The sequence below is a fragment of the Asterias amurensis genome, chromosome 10 (genome assembly GCF_032118995.1).
Source record: "Asterias amurensis chromosome 10, ASM3211899v1".
NCBI lineage: Eukaryota > Metazoa > Echinodermata > Asteroidea > Forcipulatida > Asteriidae > Asterias > Asterias amurensis.
This window is the reverse complement of record NC_092657.1, coordinates 8,343,906-8,365,930: the sequence shown is the minus strand read 5'-3', so window position 1 is coordinate 8,365,930 and position 22,025 is coordinate 8,343,906. Positions and strand designations below refer to the sequence as shown.

Sequence of the window (22,025 nt, the reverse complement as noted above, 5' to 3'; positions counted from 1 at the left end):
GCTGAGGTCTCGAATTCAAGCATATAAAACAACAGCAGTTTTTTTCTTCCATTATCCTCTTGCACCTTGGTGTCCAGTGTCTTTAAGGTGGAAACTGCAAAGAGTTGTTCATCGATATGAAACAACACACAGTACCAAATTCATACACTGGTTTGCCTATATTCGACTTTGCCTTACTCGATGGCAATACTCACTTGCTGTTAATAAAGTCAATGGCTTCATCTATATTATGCACATTGAAGATTGGAAGTACAGGCCCAAAGATCTATCAAACAAAGAAAAATAACAAATATTGTGTTAAAGATCAGGATCAAGATCATTACGGACAGATATTGTAAGACTTGTCCATATAAACTTATCAAAACTTCAATAGATCCTTTTAACCAGGTGAAGACGGTTCTTAACAAGCCCCGTTTCACTCGCTTGCAACGAGGCGTGTGCACTCAATAGGGGTAATAACACGCTCATTACCTCTGCGAGCATCGATGGCAATTTAGGGGCTGTACTTTGTACAAGCGTATCTCCTGTCCGCCATTTTGTGTGTCACAGCTTGCACAAAAGAATGGTACACATGTTTACATACCTCCGAACAATGCACGTCTACCATTTTCTGCTTTTGTGGGAGTCCATTCCTTTTGTCTACGTTTTGACACACAAAATTGCAGACAGGAGATGTGCGCGTATGTTTGCTGCGTGTTGTGAATAAGGTCAGTACCTAATGTATATGTGAACAAGATCGTAGATGTGAAGCTTCATAGGTCACTTGGACATGTTGGATGCAGTTAACTATTGTACATAATCTCAAATTCCTGTTTAATTGTAATGGCTGTGTTTAGATCCAAGGATGATGCAAGGTCGCATGAACTTTATGCATGTACATGGGCATATTACACCAATCACACTTCTTAGCGATACTGGCACCATTTTCACCAAATACAGGACTCGTCACACATCCTTGTCTGGGACATTGTACTATAAAAATATTATCAGTAGATATGCAAGAGTTAATATATTTGCTTGAATTGGTTTGTAATTTTTTTTTATTCAAATTAGCATAGGTTTGTTCCCCCTTGTTATCTTAAAATGCATTTAGCAAGATAAGCAACTTTCCATTACACTATTATCACTGTAAACTTTTAAATACGGTAACTAGCTTCATAATTATTTAATGTTCATCTTGTCAAAATTGTGCAGCACGAACAAGAAGAGGTGACAACTAATCACCAACAAGTCTGTACTGATTTTGTCATCCAGGACGAAAACTTAGACCGAAACAAAAGAACATGTAGGAACCAGCCTTGCACGCCTTTATGTGTTAAAATATTATACATACCTCTTCCAGCATAACAGGGTCACTATCCTTTACATCGGTTATTATAGTTGGAGCAATATAGCGCTGAGATGCATCACTATCACCACCTACTGCTATCTTGCTGTTTTTAGTCAGGCTGAGAACTCGCCTAAGTTATACAACAGGGTTAATACTGTTAGGGTCAATTGCTACTAATAAAGCAGAAGTAGGATTACCAACAGCTATACACACTATGGCTACATTATACAGGCATAATGCATCAAGTCCTGAAGGTAGCACTGACTAAAGCCGGTTCATACTTCCTGCGATTGCGAAGTGAATTTTACGTAAATTTAAAGGAACACGTTGCCTTGGATCGGTCGAGTTGGTCTTTGAAAAGCGTTTGTAACCGTTTTTTATAAAACGCATATGGGTAGAAAGACGTTGTAAAAGTAGAATACAATGATCCACACAAACATGCCTCGAAATTGCGTGGTTTTCCTTTTACCTCGTCGACTAACACGTCGGCCATTTATGGGGGTCAAAATTTTGAGTCCCATAAATGGCCGACCATGTTAGTTCGCACAGAAGGAAAACCACGCAATTTCGAGGCAAACTTGTGTGGATCATTGTATTCTACTTTTAAAACATCTTTCCAACCATATGCATTTTACAAAAAACGGTTACTAATGCTTTTGTTTTGACCAACTCGTCCGATCCAAGGCAACGTGTTCCTTTAATGTCACAACTATCCCTTCACAGTGATACTCGCAAGTGAGATTAGCAGAGCTGAACTGCTGTGAGTAATCATTGTAAATTTTGTGACATCAACATTCGCTTCGCATTTGCGTTTGCATGAAGTATGAACCGGGGCTTAACTTATCACAAGTGAACATAAAAAACTGCATAAGCTTTCATGGCAACAACTACTTAATCAGATGCAATGAAGGGGACATGCCAAGTAAATGTTATACAAGAAAAGTAACTTGTGAATAAATCTATTAACAAAAGGACGAGTCAGTAATTACTAGATGCTCTTAAAGCCATTGGACACTTTTTGAACAGAACAAAAATTAAAAGTTCACAGATTTACGAAATATTATTTAAATAAATGCTTTACTTTTTGAGGAAACATTAAAACAATTATCATTTCACAATATCGAGAATAAAGGATTTATTTTAAACACATGCCATGACCCAGCGAAACGTTCAGAAACAAGGGTGGGTACATGCGTATTTGTTGCAAGCTGCGTGATTGGTTCTTGACCAATAACATTGCACAACTAGTTACCAAGGTATACTAATAAGAATTTGATTGGTCAAGGTATGGAAGCTGCATCAAGATCAGCAACAGATTGGCGTAAACTTGCAATGACCACTGCAGCGCAATTCACACCGCCAGACTGGAGAGAGAGAGAGAAACTTCTTTTAACAAGATTCAACTCCCTTCTTGGTTGCAGACATCTTAGTCATCTTGGTTGGTGGTTGTCCACTGTTATATCGAGACAAAGGTGAAGAAACAGCCGATAGCTTTTTAGTTCATAATTTCATGTATAGCAAAAGGCCTGCAATGATGACATTCTCCCACATAAATAGACAACTTACACGTGGATTTTCAGCCAAATTATTGTTACTTACTGAAAATGTCTGTCGCTAACCATTCGCCCATAGTCCGGGGAAGTCTTAGGGTCCTGTGCAGATGAAATGTTAAACATACATGTACCAATTAAGAAAAAGACATTGACATCAGCATAACTTAATCTGTGTACACTGTTGTATTGTTTGATTTGATTTGAAATCAGGGATGAAATATTACGCAGGCCAGAGGCCAAAATATCCTAGCAGCAAAGGGCCAAATTGTAAGATCGTTTACAAAATGAAAACCAGGTTAAACCAAATGCGTGAAGCACATCAGTCAAATGGAAATCACAATATAGCAAACTTCAACACTGAGTAAACTACGAATCCGTTCTTCTGATTGTAATATAACAACTGGCAATCATCGTTTATGTAAATGGAAATGTTTCACTGATAATTATGATTGGATTGCTGTTTAGCGGTGAAACTTAAAGCCATTGGACCCTTTCGGTAAACACTATTGTCCAAGGCCCACACTTTGTGTATCACAACTTCTATATCAAATAACAAACCTGTGCAAATTTAGGCTCAATCGGTCATCGGAGTCTGGAGAAAATAACGGGAAAACCCACCCGTGTATCCGCGCGTTTCGCCGTGTTATGACATGTGTTTAAAATAAATCCGTAATTCTCGCAATTGAGAATTGACATTGTTTTACTGTTTTCTCAAAAAGTAAAGCCTTTCATGGAATATTTCAAGGGAAGTCTTTCACCACTACCTTCTGTAAACCCTGTAAGTTATTTGTAAATCTGTGAACTTTTTTTTTTTTCTGTACTGAAAGGGTCCAATGGCTTTAAGAGGGTGAAGCACTCATGTTTGTAGTGTTCTGAACTGAATAAAGAAAACCAGTCATGGAAACGGGAGGAAGAGATGCAAAACTCTTGCACAGTGGTTCTCAAAGAGTGTTACGCTCAATTTATGGAGAGCAGGGTTCTCCACATGCGGTTTTGTCCGGGCGCTGCGCCCGGACAGAATTCTCAAAATACCAAATACCAAATACCAAAAAAATATTGCGCCCGGACAAAACATTTCGAAAAACACTTCACGACGAACATAAACCACCGTTCAATGCACTGTATCACCTACCTTTTCTGTGTGCAGCGACTGGTACCCTGAAGACGGCTATTTCGTAATGGCTTTTCGCGTGCATTTTTCTCTGTGTCGCAGGGCATCCTGACTACATTTTTGACAACAGCGTGGTATTTAGACTTGGTTCCAAGTCTGTGATCGTGCAGTCCTGATATATTATTGGATGAAACAGCACCCTCTCGTGAATAAACATCTGTCATGAGAGCGAGTTAGAGCGTGGTAGCAAATCTATGGCGGAATTCTGCGTGGCTGATGCAGATGAATTACCGCACTCTCAGACTTGAAATCAAGTTTACGTGGTATAAGGCACCGATCAGAGATCGAAAAATACCCAGACGCATATCTGAAACTCAATTTTTTTTTCAGGGCGATCGTGCACAAAGTGGTTTTGTTCGTGCTGTTCGTGCAATTTGGGAGCAGTTTCTCACAATGTTTCATACTATCAACCTCTCCCCATTACTCGTTACCAAGTGAGGTTTTATGCTGATAATTATTTTTGAGTAATTACCATAGTGTCCACTGCCTTTAATTGCTGTAATCAGTTGACCCCATAATAATTAACTCACCTCTCCGTAGAACTCCTTAATTGTTTCCACTATTGCACTAAGCAACTTGTCATTCATAGAGCGTTTACACATCACATAGTCAGGTGCAATACACGTCTGTCCAGCATTCATAAACTTCCCCCACAACAAGCGACGAGCAACAGTGTTTATGTCCACATCGTCGTCAATAAAGCAGGGACTTAAACATAAAAACAATTCAAAAAAGACACAATCAATATTCAGTATCAATTGGAGACTTTTGGGACGCTTGGTGGCAGCAGACTAACAAGGTAGTCCATTGTTCTCGGTCATGTGCACACACTCAGAGCTATGTAAACAATGTAAATTTAACAGGTAAGTCTGCTGCCACCTAGCGTCCCAAAGTCTCCCATTAAATATATAATATTTTATTATCAAAAAAATAACAACATATGTGTAGGTTTCAGGAAAGGTTCCAAGCAAACACAAGCCAAGTCTTCCTAAACCAATTCCTAAACCAATACAAAGTGTAAATTGTCTGCGCACGATGATCAGCTTAATTGTTTTCCCTTATGCAGTACCAATAATAACAATAGTGGCTTCTTATTAGGCCCTATACATGTAGCACTCAAGTCCATCACTAGGTGACACTTATGACGCTCCAAGATTCATTTTTTCCCCTACAACAGTACAAGGTATGTGGAGCTACATGTGTACGTTTTTAGTACATTATGAGACATTTTTCCCTTTACATATAGCGCCATGGGTTAGTTTACATTGTGCTTGAGACAATATGCTGCCAATCAGACTACAAACACTGGGGCAAACCTCTACTCTTTTCAATAAGTGCACCGTGTTCTTTTACTTGCATTACACAACACACAGGATCAACTGGACGAAGCAATAAATGGTTAAGTGTCTTGCTTAAAGGTCTGGGTTCTTTTTGTAGAACACAAAACACAATGTCCACAGATTTACATTAAACATACAAAGTTAGAAGTTAATGATGGTAGAAAGCTTCCCTTTAAATATGATTTGCTGAGGTGCTGTAGTCTTTAAGAAGTGAGTAAAACAAGTCACGAAATGAGACGAAAATAAGACGTCATTGAGTCGAAAATTATTTTTAGCATGTAAAACGTATTTTCGTAACATTGTTTACTCATTGCTCAAAAACTAGGAACAGCACCTCAGCAAATAATATTGTAAGGTAAGCTTTCTACTATCATTATCTGGGGACATTGTGTTTTGTGTTACAAAAAAGTACCCAAATCCTTTAACAGTTTAAGGACACAAGTATCACAACAGGAACTCTAAATGCTCTTAACCAGTCCAGTGAAATGTGGTTACTCAACATCTCTGTTTAATAAGATGGTAACCTCCTTCCCATGCCTCTACATTAAAAACAATGGCTCACCTTTTTCCTCCCAATTCAAGAGTAACTTGAGTAAGATGTTTGGCCGCAGCCTCCATGACGATCCTCCCAACCACACCGCTACCAGTGTATAATATATGGTCAAATCTCTCCTTCAAGAGATCTGTGGTTACTTCAACCCCACCATTCACAACTTGAACACAGTCCTACAATGACAAAAGAAATGCAGCTAGTAATTAACCTTACTACTATCTGGCTGATCAAAATCACCCACACTGCTTTGAATGATACTAGGTGTGGTACAGACTATAGTTGAGGAGTCTTTATAAGACGAGGGCGCCAGCCTTAGCCTGAGCCTGATAAAGACACCGAGACTCAAAACACGCAAAGCTAGCCGGTCTTAAAGGAACACGTTGCCTTGGATCGGTCGAGTTGGTCTTTGAAAAGCGTTTGTAACCATTTTTTATAAAATGCATATGGGTAGAAAGATGTTGTAAAAGTAGAATACAATGATCCACACAAACATGCCTCGAAATTGCGTGGTTTTCCTTTTACCTCGTCGACTAACACGTCGGCCATTTATGGGGGTCAAAATTTTGACTCCCATAAATGGCCGACCATGTTAGTTCGCACAGTAGAAGGAAAACCACGCAATTTCGAGGCAAACTTGTGTGGATCATTGTATTCTACTTTTAAAACATCTTTCTAACCAAATGCGTTTTATAAAAAACGGTTACAAACGCTTTTGTTTTGACCAACTCGTCCGATCCAAGGCAACGTGTTCCTTTAAACATCTCTGGTTGTGTCTTTATCAACCGTTTAAACACCCCCACGTGACGCGTTCTCAACCAATAGGAATAGCGAAACTGTCTGGGGTATTTATGAATAGCCAATCAAAGTTGCAGATTTCACTCTGGGGTATGATCAATAACATTAATATGCCAACTTTCTCAAAGAAGTTGTATGTAGAGATTGAACTTGAGGAGAAAATCCACAAGAATACAGAGCTTGTAGCTCAACATCTTTATTGGACAAGATGTTTTTTTGCAAGTCCTGCAGTCCCAAGACAAAAGTTGAACTGCTCAATTTGAACAAGCACAGAACAAAGATTTGTCTCGTTTATTTTAAGGGCAAGTTTTATTCAACACTCGACAGAATTTAATCTTTTATCAGACTGAAAGTCTGATCAGACTGAAAGTCAATATTGAACAAAAACATTGCCAGACTTATTGATTCATGAGCTTACTGGCCCAGGTCTGAAATCAATGGCCTTGGGGACTTATGCATGGAGTGCTTCAGTGTAAAGTCTGAGCCCTTTATGCATGTCTAATATATAGAGCACCCACACAATAATCTATCAGGTAGGCATACAAATGTGTATTTTGGTTGGTGTTACAAAAAATTGATGAACACTGATAAAGGGATATAAAAACCAGTATTTAAAGCCAATGGTCACATGTAAAGAACGTTTTTCATTCAAGTTTGACAGATTCGGCTACATAAAGGTAAAAACAGAAGAAAAAGCAATTCAGAAAGAGCGCTGACTCCTTTGAACTTTGAATCTTATACCCCAATCGAAACTCCGGCTCAGAGATAAAAAGAGAAGTGCTTCCCAAACATGTTATGCCCACTACATAGATTAAGTTCATTTTTGGGGGTCAGAGTCTGTGATACACACCAAGCCAGCCATGTTAATGCAGACATGATTTTATTCCTACTCTAGTCTGATTTAAAATTTGTTTATACCCTTTAAAACATCTGAAAATATGTGATTCAATAGGGATACAGCCTACACCATGTGTGCATAGACATGTACAGTATGTACTGTATGTTAGCTCTTGTACTCAACAATGTTGGTATTCTTTTTTTCCCAAGGACCAGGAAATGTGCCTAATTCTATTGCAGATATTAAAGACACTGGACACTATCGGTAATTGTCAAAGACCAGTCTTCTCACTTTGTGTATCTCAACATATGCAAAAAATAACAAACCTGTGAGAATTTTAGCTTGATTGGTCGTCGGAGTTGCAAATAACTTTGAAAGAAAAAACATGTACCCCTTGTTACACAAAGTTGAGTGTGCTTTCAGATGCTTGATTTCGAGACCTCAAATTCTAAACTTAAGGGTCTCGAAATAAAATTCGTGGAAAATTACTTCTTCCTCAAAAAACTACGTCACTTCAGAGGGAGCCGTTTCTCACACTGTTTTTTACTATCAACCTCTCCCCATTACTTGTTACCAAGCGAGGTTTTATGCTGATAATTATTTTGAATAATTGCCAATACTGTCCACTGCCTTAAAGCACTAGGATTAACCTTTGAAACTGTTATCACATTTTTTTCACAGTTTGTTTGGGATTTCGCTAAGGTTAGCACAACAAGTATGGAGTATTTTTTTTAATACTTCCAATGTTTTTGTCTCGAAAATGGTGTGACCATTTAAAAAGCAAGTTTTCAGAGAGAATAAAAACATCACTTTATTTGGTCAGTCACAATCACATAGTTTCTTGCTCTTACTTGGATGCCTGGATAAATTACAAAATGTCCAAACTTGCTTTCACACAAAAGGCTCAAGGATACATGTATTACAACGCATTTGTAACTCATTTTTGTATAACTTAAGATTTTGTAATCCAAGTATAAACCATTTGTACAGAACTGTCTAGTTTAAATCTTCTGTTAAGAAGGACTTGAATAGTGTATGCTTAACTTACATTATCCAAGTACTGAGGCACTACTTTAGCCAATACTGTTGCAAACTCTTGTGCAATCTCAGATGGCTTAATGATGACAGTGTTACCTACAAGACAAACAAATAAATAAGAGCTGACATTAAAGGTAGTGGACATCATTGGTTGTTTCTCAAAATAATAATTAGCATAAAAACTTGCTTGGTAACAAGTGAGCTGTTGATAGCTGAAACATTTCGAGAAATGGCTCCCTCTGCAGTAACGTAGTTTCCGAGAAAGAAGTAATTTTTCATGAATTTGATTCTGAGACCTCAGAATTCGATTTTGAGATCTCTAAATCAAGCATCTCAAAACACACAACTTCCTGTGACATGGGGTAATCTATCATTATTATCTCACTAAGTGAGAAGACTGGTCTTTCACAATTACCTTTGTGTCCAGTGTCTGAGAAGGGAAGGTATAGGCCTACGTTTGGCAATCACATTGAAAATTAATGGCAATAGAAACTTGTGGTTAGAATCCTTCACCAGCTTTCAACTGTAAAAAGCATTTTAAGGAACATTATTCTTTCAACATGGACATTATCGTTCCCTATTTTCCGGGGATATCTCAAAAGCGTGACCTTTTGAAATGACACATGTTAGTTTTATTTATGGTTATAAACCAAACAAACTGTCCCAAAAACCAAAGGTGATCTTTGCCTTTAAGAATCTTGAATTAAATGATCTTGAACGCTTAATTTATGTCTTGCGAACTGAACGCAGCAAGCCATCCATTGGATGGTCTAGGAAAGATTCTTGATAGCTTTGGACAGAAAAATGCCAGTCACCCGTTGTACTGCTTACCTTAAATTTGGCCAGAGTAAAGGCACCTTTCATGATGTTACGGTCTATAGAGAGCTCTTTGAGTGCATTCAACTCAAGCAGTCAAGTTAAGTCAACATTTATTTAATACTACTAGGCAAAAAAATAAGCCCAGAAGATGGAGGAAAAGTGGTTAATCTATGTTTTAACTAAGCATGTTCCAAATAAGGAGAGTACAAGTATGAGGCCGTCAGGTTAGGGCGAGGCTAGTAGAAGATGATCTACGTGTAGACAGACAAACTACAAACAAGGAGACAAGACAAACAGGTAACGAGAAAACATTTACAAAAAACATACTGCCAATCCTGACTTTTGTAAATGTTTTCTTGTTAGAATTGGTTGCTATGACAAAAGTATGCTGGACTGACCATACAAGAGAGCTGTATGTACATGTATGCAGTATAACATGTATAACGGGAGAGAAGAAACCTTGTGTGAGAATACTAATGACTTGATCCACAGATATGAAGCACATATGTGCACCATACCACCATTTGAGTCATTAGAATACATTAATAAATACTTTGGACGGTTTCAAGTCTCTGATTGGTCAAATCCCGGTCACGTTTGGGAGTGTTAACGGTGGTATAAAGACCGGCTTTGGAAAATAGCGAATAAGTGGCCCCTAAATCAGCATACATTGTGTAAACCTTGCGCGTTGCATTGTATCGTATGCTTATTTATATCCATGTTAGTTTCAATGCAACTTTGTGCACTTGCGCGTACGCCCGTGGAAAATGTATCAATGTTGAGTGCGCGCGTGTAACAGGTGCACGTGTATAAACTGATGACGCTGAGCTCATGCGCGCATTTTATTGCACAAAGAACAGCTATCGTCCAATCTTTTGCCTCCTTTGACCCCAGTGAAGGCGCTGAACAGATCATTATTTAAAAGAGTCACTGGTCTCAAAGATCAGTAATGTGATTAACGCACGAAAGAGATGGGAACCATCAAAAGCTCAATTATGGCCCCTGAATATGACTGAAAGTAGCGCCGAGAGAAAAGTCATAAACTTTGGACAATTTTAGCCATTTAATTCCCTAAAAAAGGTATTTATTAATGGGAATAACAGTGTTCGGACCGGGTCTTCACTGTGTGGTAATGACCTTGGTTGGTGGCTGGCGCTGTTAACGGACCGAGCCGACGGCTCGGTCCGTTAACAGCACCAGCCACCAACCCGGTCATTACCACACAGTGAAAACCGGGTACGCAAACTGTTATTCCCTAAGTAATACATGTGCACTGCATAAAGTTAGCTGCCAGTATTTTTTGTGCAACCAAAATATTAAATAATAGTAATAATAATAGGGAGGCTAATAATCCTTACTCCCAGCTAATAGCTGAATTGCGAAGGATGAGAAGCAGGCATGCAAGGGCGCCTTTGGCAGCCAGCCACATCAACCCATTATGACCATGGAGCACAGCAGAGAGAACATATTTGTTTTTTTCCCGAGGGAGGAAAACTTGATGGTCTGGTAAACCCATTTGGTTCAGCAGAAAACCAACTCACAACTCAACTCACATATGGCCGGGTTTCGAACCAGGGTCACCTTGGTTAGAGGCGAGCGCTTTGCGCAAAAGACAACCATGCCCCAAAATGTATTGTTAATTTGATCGTGTATTTTGTCAAAATGCGGTTATAAATATGTAGAGTGGCGTCACCCATCAGTGTTTGCCTTTTGTTGGTACTACCTGAGGTCTAGTTGTTTATTTTTCAGATGGTAAGACATTTTATCATTGAATATACCAAATATTGTATAAAGTATTTGACATACCTGCAGCAATAACTCCCACCAGTGGCAGCACAGTCAATTGGAATGGATAGTTCCAGGCACCAATGATTAGCACCACTCCATAGGGCTGGTGTTGTATGTATGCTGGAGTGCCCATCATGTGAAGCGGTCTCTCAACCTAAAGAACAAAACAAAAGTTGCTCTCAAACACAAACAACAGCCACCAATGGTACACAAAAGCCACATATATTTCTTCCTCATTAAGGCCGAATCACAACGCAGCGATAACAAAAATGATAACGATCACGACGCAAAGAGAACGTATTGTATTGGTTGAATTGCTCCACGCAGAACACGCACAAGCTCATTCAACCAATAGAATGCATTCTCTTTGCGTCGTTTTCTTTATCAGTCTCGTTATCGCTGCAGTGGGACCGGGCCTTTACTTAGTGTCAGTGCGCAAAGATGCAATGTGGCGCTCAAGTCAATCTGTCAGATATTTTTAAGAGACCTTTCAAAACAGTGGCAGTTTTACCACGCTGTGAAGCCGGTTTTTACACTGTTACAGGCCTAGTTCAACAGCTACATAAACTATTTTCTTAGCAACACATTTTCCTTCTTTCTATTTGATTCCATGGTTCAATGTCATAGACCATTATGCTCTTGAATGTGATTGTATAAAGAGATTGGATAAATACTTAATGTACATAACTTCTAGGAGTGCATTTAGTTGGCAACTTTAAAAGAACAAAGTATCATTTTGTTGTTTCACTTTTCTTCCAGCTTAGAACTATTTTGAATCATGGTATATTATCTGGAGTTGTTGATTTAATGTACACTGTACAAACACTAACTGTAGCAAACTTGGAAGTACAACCATGAATACCGTCTTCTCCTGAAGACGAAGCAGAGTACATTGTTTGAAACCTTGAGACCACACCGGGTTTTTTTCAGAGCCAAAACACTCCCTCAAAGAGTATTATACATGGTTTTATGCGCAAGTTTACTATTAAGGGAATAAAAGGGTAGCGACGTTCTTAAACGGCTGTTTAAAAACGGCAAGGTGGTGAATGTGTGATAAAGACCCGAGCTGAAGACGAGGACTTTTATCACACGCCACGACCCTGCAAGATTTTAAAAAGCCGTTTAAGAATGAGTCACTATCCTTATTCCAATTTATAAATGCCAACTTGGATTAAAAGGATGATAAAGGAAGAAACTCTGTAAAAACATATCTGTTTCCTGACGCATAACTCTGCTGTACGTGTGGTGCATTTTTATGAGACAGTTTTCGGATTGTGCTCGTAATGCATCCTTGTGTCCATGGGCTATAATGGGCTAAAATGGTGCGGGGAGTTCAATCATCCCTGGGAACGAGGTTGTGGGTTAACCCACACAAATGAAAACCCCAAAACAACCGGTTATAAACAGTTCCAGTTGGTCAATATCAACTGTTTAAACACCTGAGCACATGATACGCTCTCATAGCGAAACTGTCTGGGGTATTATTGAAAGTTTCGCTATTCCTATTGGTGGAGAGCACGCCACGTGGGGGTGTTTAAATGGTTGAGTATGACAAGCTGGAGCTCTGTTTATAAAAGGTTGTTTTGGGATACTATGCGCTAGTCTTGGTGCGCTGTGTGTGAAAGGAAACAAGAATCGTCTTGCAACAAGACTCTGGCACGAACTGATCCGAAAACTGTTGTCTCAGTCATAACGTTGCAACAAGCACAAACAAAGCTCATGCACATTGGAAAACGGATGATTTTCAGAATATCTTACTTGATTACGCCTTTTAACCAAAATAGCATTAACGAATGGAAATAAAATAGTGACTAGTTCTTAAACTGCCATTTAAAACCTTGCAGGGTCATTGCCATGCGATGAAGGCCCCCGGCTTCGGCTCGGGCCTCAATCACACGGCAACGATCCTGCCGGTTTTAAACGACCGTTTAATAACTCATCGCTACCCTTTTATTCCCTTATTTATAGTTATTACTTCTCATTCTTCACACAATGCATAGCTTCAAACACCATTTACTAATTATAGCAATTACCTGCTGTGGTTTTGCCCAGTTATCCAGGTTATTCAGTGCATCGATGATATCATTCTTGGCAAAGTCTATCTCATAAGAAACACTCTCAAACTCAGGCTGGAGTAGAAAATAAAAAAGAAACACAATTTACAACCATTATATGCTACTGGACACTGTACCTAATACTTCTTTATTATTGAGGCTAGTTGCATAGAGGGATATTTTTACTCAGTATAGACGATGTGACCTCTGACGTCACTCGAAAACCATAACCATAGCATACCGCCACGCAAAACCTTTGTGTTTTGGCAGCCAGCTAAAAAGTGTACATGCAATCTGACCATGACTACGCGTCTTTTTGCCCGGCGAAACAGAGTTTTGTCAACAGAGGGCGGTTTGAATGTAAACATAGGTCACATCGTCTCTAGGCTAACTTTATGAGAAAAATAAATAGATTCAAAGGGTGCCAAGACAACAACCAAGTGCCAAGTATTGAAGAAAATTTGCTCTAGATAATTCATCTGTGATTTAATACCACAATGGATGAAAAGATCAAAACATAGCCTCGTTTCGAACCCATAGATCTTGATTATAAAAATTCAGTTTTGCCATCAATTAACAATTATGTTCAATCTTAAGTGAGAGACACATGATTTGACACACATGAAATTTTATTTTTTGGTCCTCATTGGGTTCATGCGCAAGAGCCTTCAGAAGGAACTTGTCATTTAATAACGGGAGGGGGGAGGGGGGGAGGGGCAAGAATTAAGAGGTTTATCTATAACGGCCCTGTCATCTCCTGAATACATGGCATGAATAAATAAATAAATCGAGGGAAGTTGTTTGTTTTTGTTTTCAAAGTGTGGCATGTCAGTAACATTTGGATCCCCATTACTCAACAAAATATGAAGAAAATTATGTTTACAAAATTATTTACACAAGTTTTCCCAACATTTTGGGTTATTGCAGTTTGTAGCAAAATATTCCATAGAGCATTACTCACATTGTTTAAAATTTCATGAAATGTAACTTGGAACTGCTCCCTAATGATCATTTGCTTGATAACCAAAGAAGCCACATGTTTTAAAACCTTATACCAGTGTCTTACTAATATTTTCTCTTGATTTTAACCTCCATGATTGTACACAGTGTTTAAGAGACAATCTGCACGTTCTTGAACACACTTAATCATGGTATGCAAATGAAGCTATTTCTGTAATCCCCGATATAAACACTGTACAACATTGTTTAAGGCTATGACAAGTATGACGAAATGCTACTCTGTATGACACGTACATTGTACGTATGATACTCACTGTACACCAATGAGGCTTTTTCCCCCTCTCTAAAACTTTCTTGTTTTTTCATTGAATCCATATTAGTTGAAGCTCTAAATAAGGAAATCAATGTGTGGACAAGAGGTTTTCAACTAGTGGTTTCAGCCCAACGAGGCCTGGTTCTTGATAATTTTACCGAAACGAAGCTCCGTGTCACGCCCTTCAACACTTTTTACTGGTCATAAACAAAGGTTTATACACAACCACAAGATGTGCTCTCCACCAATAGGAATAGCGAAACTGTGTGAGGTATTTATGAAAAACTCTTTCAGTGCAAAAACGAAGGCTCTATACAATCGCAGAAGACTAAACAAATTACCAAAAATAATGCATGAGCTTCTGTCCCATACAACTACTTCATCCGAGGCAGAGGAGTTTCAATAGCAAAGTAAATTTATCTGGGTATATCTTTGGAATGACCATAATGTACAAAGACGAGAATGGTGTTCTTAGTAGGGGCCTAATTGTTTGGATTTATACTGAAAGTTGTTGTTGTTTGTTTTGTATACACAGGGTTCCTGCCTGGTTCTATGCCATGGATATTTGTTAAATGGGAAATTAAAGTGTAATCACTTTACACTGATTATACTTTATTACCATTGAACAAATCTTAAGAGTGATTACACTTTAATTTTTCATTGAAAAATCTCTATGGAATAAAACCAGGCGGCAATTACAGATAACCTTGCATTGTTAAATCTTGCAACAAAGACTTGCATCTGAGTTAACTTGGTCCGATTTAGTACAAATTATGATTCACAGGGCAGTAAGATTTGATTAGAGTTCAAACTTCTTAAATTAACAAACAATAATTTCCTTTTTTTTAAGGTAACTGGTTCACTTTCTGCACTTAATTGTATTAAGGGATACTATCAGCAGAATTGATTGGACAGTCTGTTTTCCATTTGGTATGGACGAAAGGTTGCTGGCTGATTTCTTTCAATGAAGATTTTTTCAATAAAAACTTTTAGTGTAATCACTTTGAAGGTAACCTCGTTTTATTACATCCTGTAACAATAGGCCTACAGCATAATTTTCTTGATCGAGTTCAAACTGTGTTTCACTCGGCAGTACAATTTGATTAAAGTTCTTACTTGTTAAATAAACAAACAATAATTTTCCTTTTTAATGCTCACTTTCTGCATTTCATTGTAACAAGGGATACTAACCGCATTATTGATGGGAAAATAAGGCTCTTTGGAAGCACAGAAATAACAATTACATCATGTAAATACACAAATTGGTAGACAGACCAGTATGCAGCCACATGTACCACTGGGCCAGCTGACAAGCTCGGTACAAATTCCAATTTCAATGCAAGAATGACTGGCAAAACTGGTCTAGAGGACGAGATAATCGCTTCAGATAACTGCTTGCTTATGATAAGATCACAAATGTAAACAGTCTTCATTGCGTAAACATGTATTTTTAGGAATTAGAGTAGGAAAGTTTGTTTGGAGTTGTCTTTAAATTGCTGCTTATTTTTGAAGTATTGTGTACCCAACCAATCATACCTCATACTATGTTACTTGTTTGATTTCAACATAAATGTACATTATTGTATTATGTTTGTATGACAGCATTGAAATAAATGTACTGAATAGTAAAAAAGCTTGCTCTGACCGGTTACACACCTATATTCTGACACCCCCAAGTTCCGACATCCCTATGTTCCGACAATTCAGCCTATATTCCGACACCCCTACATGATATATTCAGACACCCCTATATTCTGACACCCCTATGTTCCAACAACTGAACCTATATTCCGACGCCCCTATGTTCAGACACCCCTATATTCCGACACCCCTACGTTCCAACAACTGAACCTATATTCCGACACCCCTATGTTCCGACACCCCTATATTCCGACACCCCTATGTTCCGACACCCCTATGTTCCGACACCCCTATGTTCCGACACCCCTATGTTCCGACACCCCTATGTTCCGATACCCCTATATTCCAACACCCCTATGTTCGGACACTCCTATATTCCGACACCCCTATGTTCCGACACCCCTATGTTCCGACAAGTTGTTTTCGCACATTAATTATTACTCTGTTGATCAATAACAAAAACACAACTTGAATTACAGCCAGGTTTCCCGGTGAATATCGGCCGGGATAAGGTTTGAACATTCATAAGATGAATTTGTACTGTTTTGAAAAGTGATAGAATCAAATAAAGATAACCAAATCACCCATGCATTTCATTTTTTTGTGGTTATAAAACACGAGTGCGGCTCCCTGAGTTAATTAGCTGGCAATAAAATTCTTGGTACATTGCTATTGTTAGATGCGTGTCCGTGTTGATAACATTTCATGAGCCTTCAATTAATAAAATTCCAACCCTCTCCTGCGTTCATTGCGCCGATGTGTAATTTCTTTCTCCCCCCCCCCAAAAAAAGAGTAAAATAAAAATTAAACAATTAATTATAATAAATAAGTAAGTCCTACAAGTCCAAAGTTGCTATTTCTTAATAGCAGAAAAACACTTTTTAACTCTATTGGGGACTACATAAAGATAGGTTGCCGGTACCAGTACAGACTAAATTGCGGCCAGGTGTAGTTTCTTTAAGTCGCACTGTTTTTCTTTAACAAAAATGGCTAACACAGGTTGTCGGAACATAGGGGTGTCGGAATATACAATGTACATGTAGGGGTGTCCGAACATACATGTAGGGGTGTCGTAATATAGGGGTTTCGGAACATAGGGATGTCGGAATATAGAGCAGTCACCCTTTGTCCATATCACCAGTCAATGTCCAAAACTTAAGATCAGCAAAAACAATTTTTTTAGGGAGTTGCGTTTTTTTCTGCTGATCATCTGACAATGTGAAAAACAATATCCACAAAGCCGAGAAACATGTACTGTGCATTTTTACTTGGCCCTAATTGTATTCAGATTGAAGGGCAGTGGACATACTCAAAATAACAGTTAGCATAAATCCTTACTTGGTAACGAGTAATAGGGAGCTGTTAGTAGTATATAGGCCTAACACCGTGGGAGCTGTAAATAGTATAAAACACTGTGAGAAACGACTCCCTCTGAAGTAACGAAGAAGTAATTTTCCACAAATTTGATTTCGAGACCTCAGAATTAGATTTGAGGTCTCAAAATCAAGCATCTGAAAGCACACAACTTTGTGCGACACGGGTGTTTTTTCTTTCAATATTATCTCGCAAGTTGGTTCGACGATCAATAGAGCTCAAATTTTCACAGGTTTCTTATCTTATGGAATATGTTGAGACACACCAAATGAGAAGACTGGTGCTTGACAATTACCAGTGTTCAGTGTCTTATACCTCAAGAACATACCTTATTTAAGTCTTTACGCATAGCCTCCACAAAGTCTTGCTCTTTCTCTGTAATCATGCGAAGTAAGTCTTCTAAGAGTTTCCTACGACATTCCAAGGATCGAGTCTTGCCTGCTCTGAAGGCATCATGGGCTCGCTTCACAACCTAACAAAAATAACATCAAGTACGTAATTAACAGGTCAATCACTCCCAATTTCACTCTAGTTCACTCTAGTTCACTCTAGGTCACCCACTTCTAGTTCAATGAAGGGGTTGACCATGAAGCAATTATTTTACTTTTGTGTTTATCTTACCAGGCCAATTTTGCCTCACTTGAACCAACAGCAAGTATTAAATGTGCCAAACAAAAAACATAATGATTGCAAATTATGAATAACTTCAGCAGTGCTTATTCAATCTTCTGCGATCTTGCTCTTTCAATCTTCTGCGATCTTGCTCTCTCAATCTTCTGTGATCTTGCTCTGAGGGTTTGTGTGAAAGGTACACATTATATACGAAAGTTACTATTACAAAAAAATCCCTGAATATGTAGGCGACTAGATAAAGCCTCAGTCTAACATGTACATGTAATCTAATATTAATAAACTGAGTTACCCCGTCTTCTTTTACATTAAGTGCCCTGCCATCGTTTTCACCAAACTCTTCTTAACTTAGGATTAATCTTAGGACTTAGGACGAGTAAAGTTCCGCATCCAAAGACGTAGGACGCATTGAACCCATCCTAAGGTAGGAGGGGTTACTTGTCCTAAACTTATTTTGTGAAATTGGCTGGCACAGGGTTTATGAATGCTGTACAATGTTATGTACAACACAATGGAGAGGCCATGACCCATGTTGCCCAATGGGCCTTGGTGCCCCATCAAAAGTTTCCTATACTTGTATAATTTTTTTTCCCAATCTGTGTCCAATGGCAAAATGAAAATGGACTTGCCCTCTAAAAGATGAAAATCCATCCAATTGACAATCCATAAGAATGCGCACATGAAGCCATTGTGCACCAACAGACCGATCCATTAAGCTCCGCCCCGTTGCATATTCACCAATCACAACCCGTTGCAAAACCAAAAGTCTGACAAAGAAAGTCTGACATGCATGCGCATAAAACATTCTTGGCGCATGCGTCAGAGCTGTGCACACGCGCATTGGACAGAGGTTTACGTGTTCTTGCTCACACGTGCGCCATGGGCGGAGCCTGTGTATTCTGACGGCATCTCGAAATCAGGTTTTTGCGGAACCATTGATTAAGCTGTATGGTAGTCCTGGACCGACAAGCAAATTATAATAACCACTAGAAAGTAATAATTTAAAATTACCACGGGTGCTTCAGCGGTTGACATTGTGTTTCCCTGTATAGATGGTTGTCTTACTACACTGAAGTTTAGTCTGAGGGTAAAACAAAAATTAACACATTAATGCGAACCTCGGACTGTTTCAATGCTTTAAAGGCAGTGGACACTATTGGTATTTACTCAAAATAATTATCAGCATAAAACGGTAACGGGTAATGGGGAGAGGTTGATGGTATAAAACATTGTGAGAAACGGCTCCCTCTGAAGTGACGTAGTTTTTGAGAAAGAATTAATTTTCCACGAATTTGATTTCGAGACCTCAAGTTCAAATACAACAATACCAACAGCTTCCGGATTCTATACAAAACATACATTAGACCGCACTTGGAATACTGTGTCCAATCATGGTGCCCATGGCTGGAAAAAGATAAGCTTATCTTGGAAAAAGTTCAAAGGAGGGCCACCAAATTGGTCCCAGCCCTAAAGGGAGCTCCCATATGAAGAAAGACTGCAAGCTCTAGATCTGTATTCCCTGGAGAAGAGAAGAGAAAGAGGAGACCTTATAGAGACCTTCAAGATGTTAAAAGGCATCAATAAGGTGGACAGCAGACATAACCACAATGAGAGGTCACTTTCTCAAGCTCTTCAAGCCATCCCTGAAGAAAAACATTGGATGCAGGAAAAATTTCTTCACCCAAAGAGTAATAAACATGGAACTCCCTTCCACAAGCTATAGTGGATGCCAAAACAGTTGCTAGATTCAAGTCAAAACTGGATACTCACTGGAAGGAGGAAAAGATAGGATATGGGGTCACAAAGGCTATGCCTAATTAATATACCCATTAAAACCGTAAGTAGTAAGTAGTAAGTAGAATTGAGGTCTCAAAATCAAGCATCTGAAAGCACACAACTTCTATGACAAGGGTGTTTTTTCTTTCATTATTATCTCGCAACTACGGCGACCGATTGAGCTCAAATTTTCACAGGTTGATTATTTTATGTATGATGATACACCAAGTAAGAAGACTGGTTATTGACAATTACCAATAGTGTCCACTGCCTTTAAGATCACTCGAAAACTGTATCAATCCAATCAGTGTGTCCAGTGAAGAAGTTGTAGGGAGCAATAATAGAAGTACAGACCATCCTCACTCATCCTTCTTCAATTTTTATTTTATTAAAAGTAAAAAATGACACGATTGCGACTCGTTGAATTACACTTACAACGTCAGGATTAGGACCTCGTGCTTAGTTACAAGTGTTGTGGCAGGATAAAGAAAATTTTCCTGCACATGCTAAAGAACATTCATTCATAATGGGCTGGACGTCAAGTAACATGGAGGTGGCATGGATCTAGCCGAGCCGGTTGTCTGTTAAGTGTTATTACTGTAGTGTTCCATCAGTACACATATATCACTATGATCACATCAGCAAAACTGCTTATGAGCATATTAACAAATTAAATTATTTTAATTTAAGTAATTAATTTTTTTAAGTGATTTTTTACTGATTGTCATTGTGATCATACAGAAAGAACAAACATTTTTATGCAATGAAAAAAAAAAACGGAACAAGTGAAGTTCAGTCAACAAAACAAATTACATTTATTCTTATTTCTTAATCTTACAGTTACACTTTCTGTTCCGTATCCGCCAAAATTGAGTTTGGGATGCCGACGTCGCCCGATGGTCAGGACGACAGACAGTGGTGTGGTGAGCTAGCTACCTTCTTTACAACTCGGAGGGGGAGAGAAGACCGTCACTCAAGCACTCTACTGCTAGTTTGTTTGATTCAGACAGTACACTACTGTTCCGCCATAACTTGATACCAACCTCATGCATGCTCCATCTGCTCTGTATAATCCCAGGGGTACATACTTTAATCCCACAATAAACAGAGTGTTGGTGTTACGTCATCATGCTCTTGATGGTCGATTTGCTGGTACTCGAAGGGGCAAAGGTCAGTGTACTGAAAACAACGAGACAGCAAGCTATGCATACACACAGTAGGGGTTGACAGTTAATTTGTTAATAAACAGCCAGGGAAGCAGGGGTCGAAATTGCCACTAGCCCGCTAGCCCGGGACTACCAGATTTACAGCCGGGCTACTCATTTTTCCAGCTTGATAGCCCGACGGGCTAGTGGAAAAATAATGCAAAAATCATCATCACAAACAATAAAGAACTATGTTATTGGTGTATTGTAAAGTTTGAGCCGTGACGCGGGACATAATGTGTCTTTCGGGCTACCAAAATCTAATCAGGGCTACTAAAAATTATTGGTCACTAGCCCTGCTGACTACCATGGAAATACACTTAATTTCGACCCCTGGGAAGGCTTTGCTCCCGTATCCCACCACTGCATGCACTCTGGCTGGCTGGAGCCGAGGAGAGTCCCCAAAACGTATTTAATACATGTACATTATTCCATATGTACATGTACATCCGCATACATTACGCACAAAAAAAATAATAATCGCAGTCAATGCGATGGAACGCCAAGGAGGCATAAATTCCGCATCAAGACATTGATTGTACATTCGAATCGATATAGGTCTTAAAGAAACACGTTGCCTTGGGTCGGTCGATTCGGTCTTTGAAAGCGTTTGTAACCGTTTGTTATAAAATGAATATGGTTAGAAAGATGTTGTAAAAGTAGAATGCAATGATTTACACAAACATGCCTCGAAATTGCGTGGTTTTCTTTATACTCGTCGATTTACACGGTCGTCCATTAATCGTCCCATATTAATGGCCGATCCTGTTAGTTCGCGGCGTAAAGGAAACCGTGCAATTTTGAGTGATACTTGTGTGGATCATTATATTCAACTTTAAAAACATCT

The 22,025-nt window shown here is 38.9% G+C and overlaps 1 protein-coding gene across 2 annotated transcripts in view; it reads right to left on the bottom strand.

The window, feature by feature from the left end:
* The window catches only part of LOC139942928 (aldehyde dehydrogenase, dimeric NADP-preferring-like), a 31,366-nt gene extending 9,839 nt beyond the window's left edge, over window positions 1-21,527 (bottom strand). The window contains exons 1-11 of one of the 2 annotated variants that reach the window (XM_071939750.1): window positions 21,017-21,527; window positions 19,209-19,278; window positions 17,896-18,039; window positions 13,259-13,354; window positions 11,244-11,379; window positions 8,629-8,714; window positions 5,957-6,120; window positions 4,585-4,762; window positions 2,930-2,982; window positions 1,334-1,460; window positions 195-265 (exon numbers count right to left, since the gene is read on the bottom strand). In XM_071939750.1, coding sequence (XP_071795851.1) covers window positions 195-265; window positions 1,334-1,460; window positions 2,930-2,982; window positions 4,585-4,762; window positions 5,957-6,120; window positions 8,629-8,714; window positions 11,244-11,379; window positions 13,259-13,354; window positions 17,896-18,039; window positions 19,209-19,278; window positions 21,017-21,021 — 1,130 coding nt within the window. In that variant the 5' untranslated portion in view covers window positions 21,022-21,527. The other variant, XM_071939751.1, reaches the window with a different exon arrangement.
* Window positions 21,528-22,025: the final 498 nt, after the last annotated feature.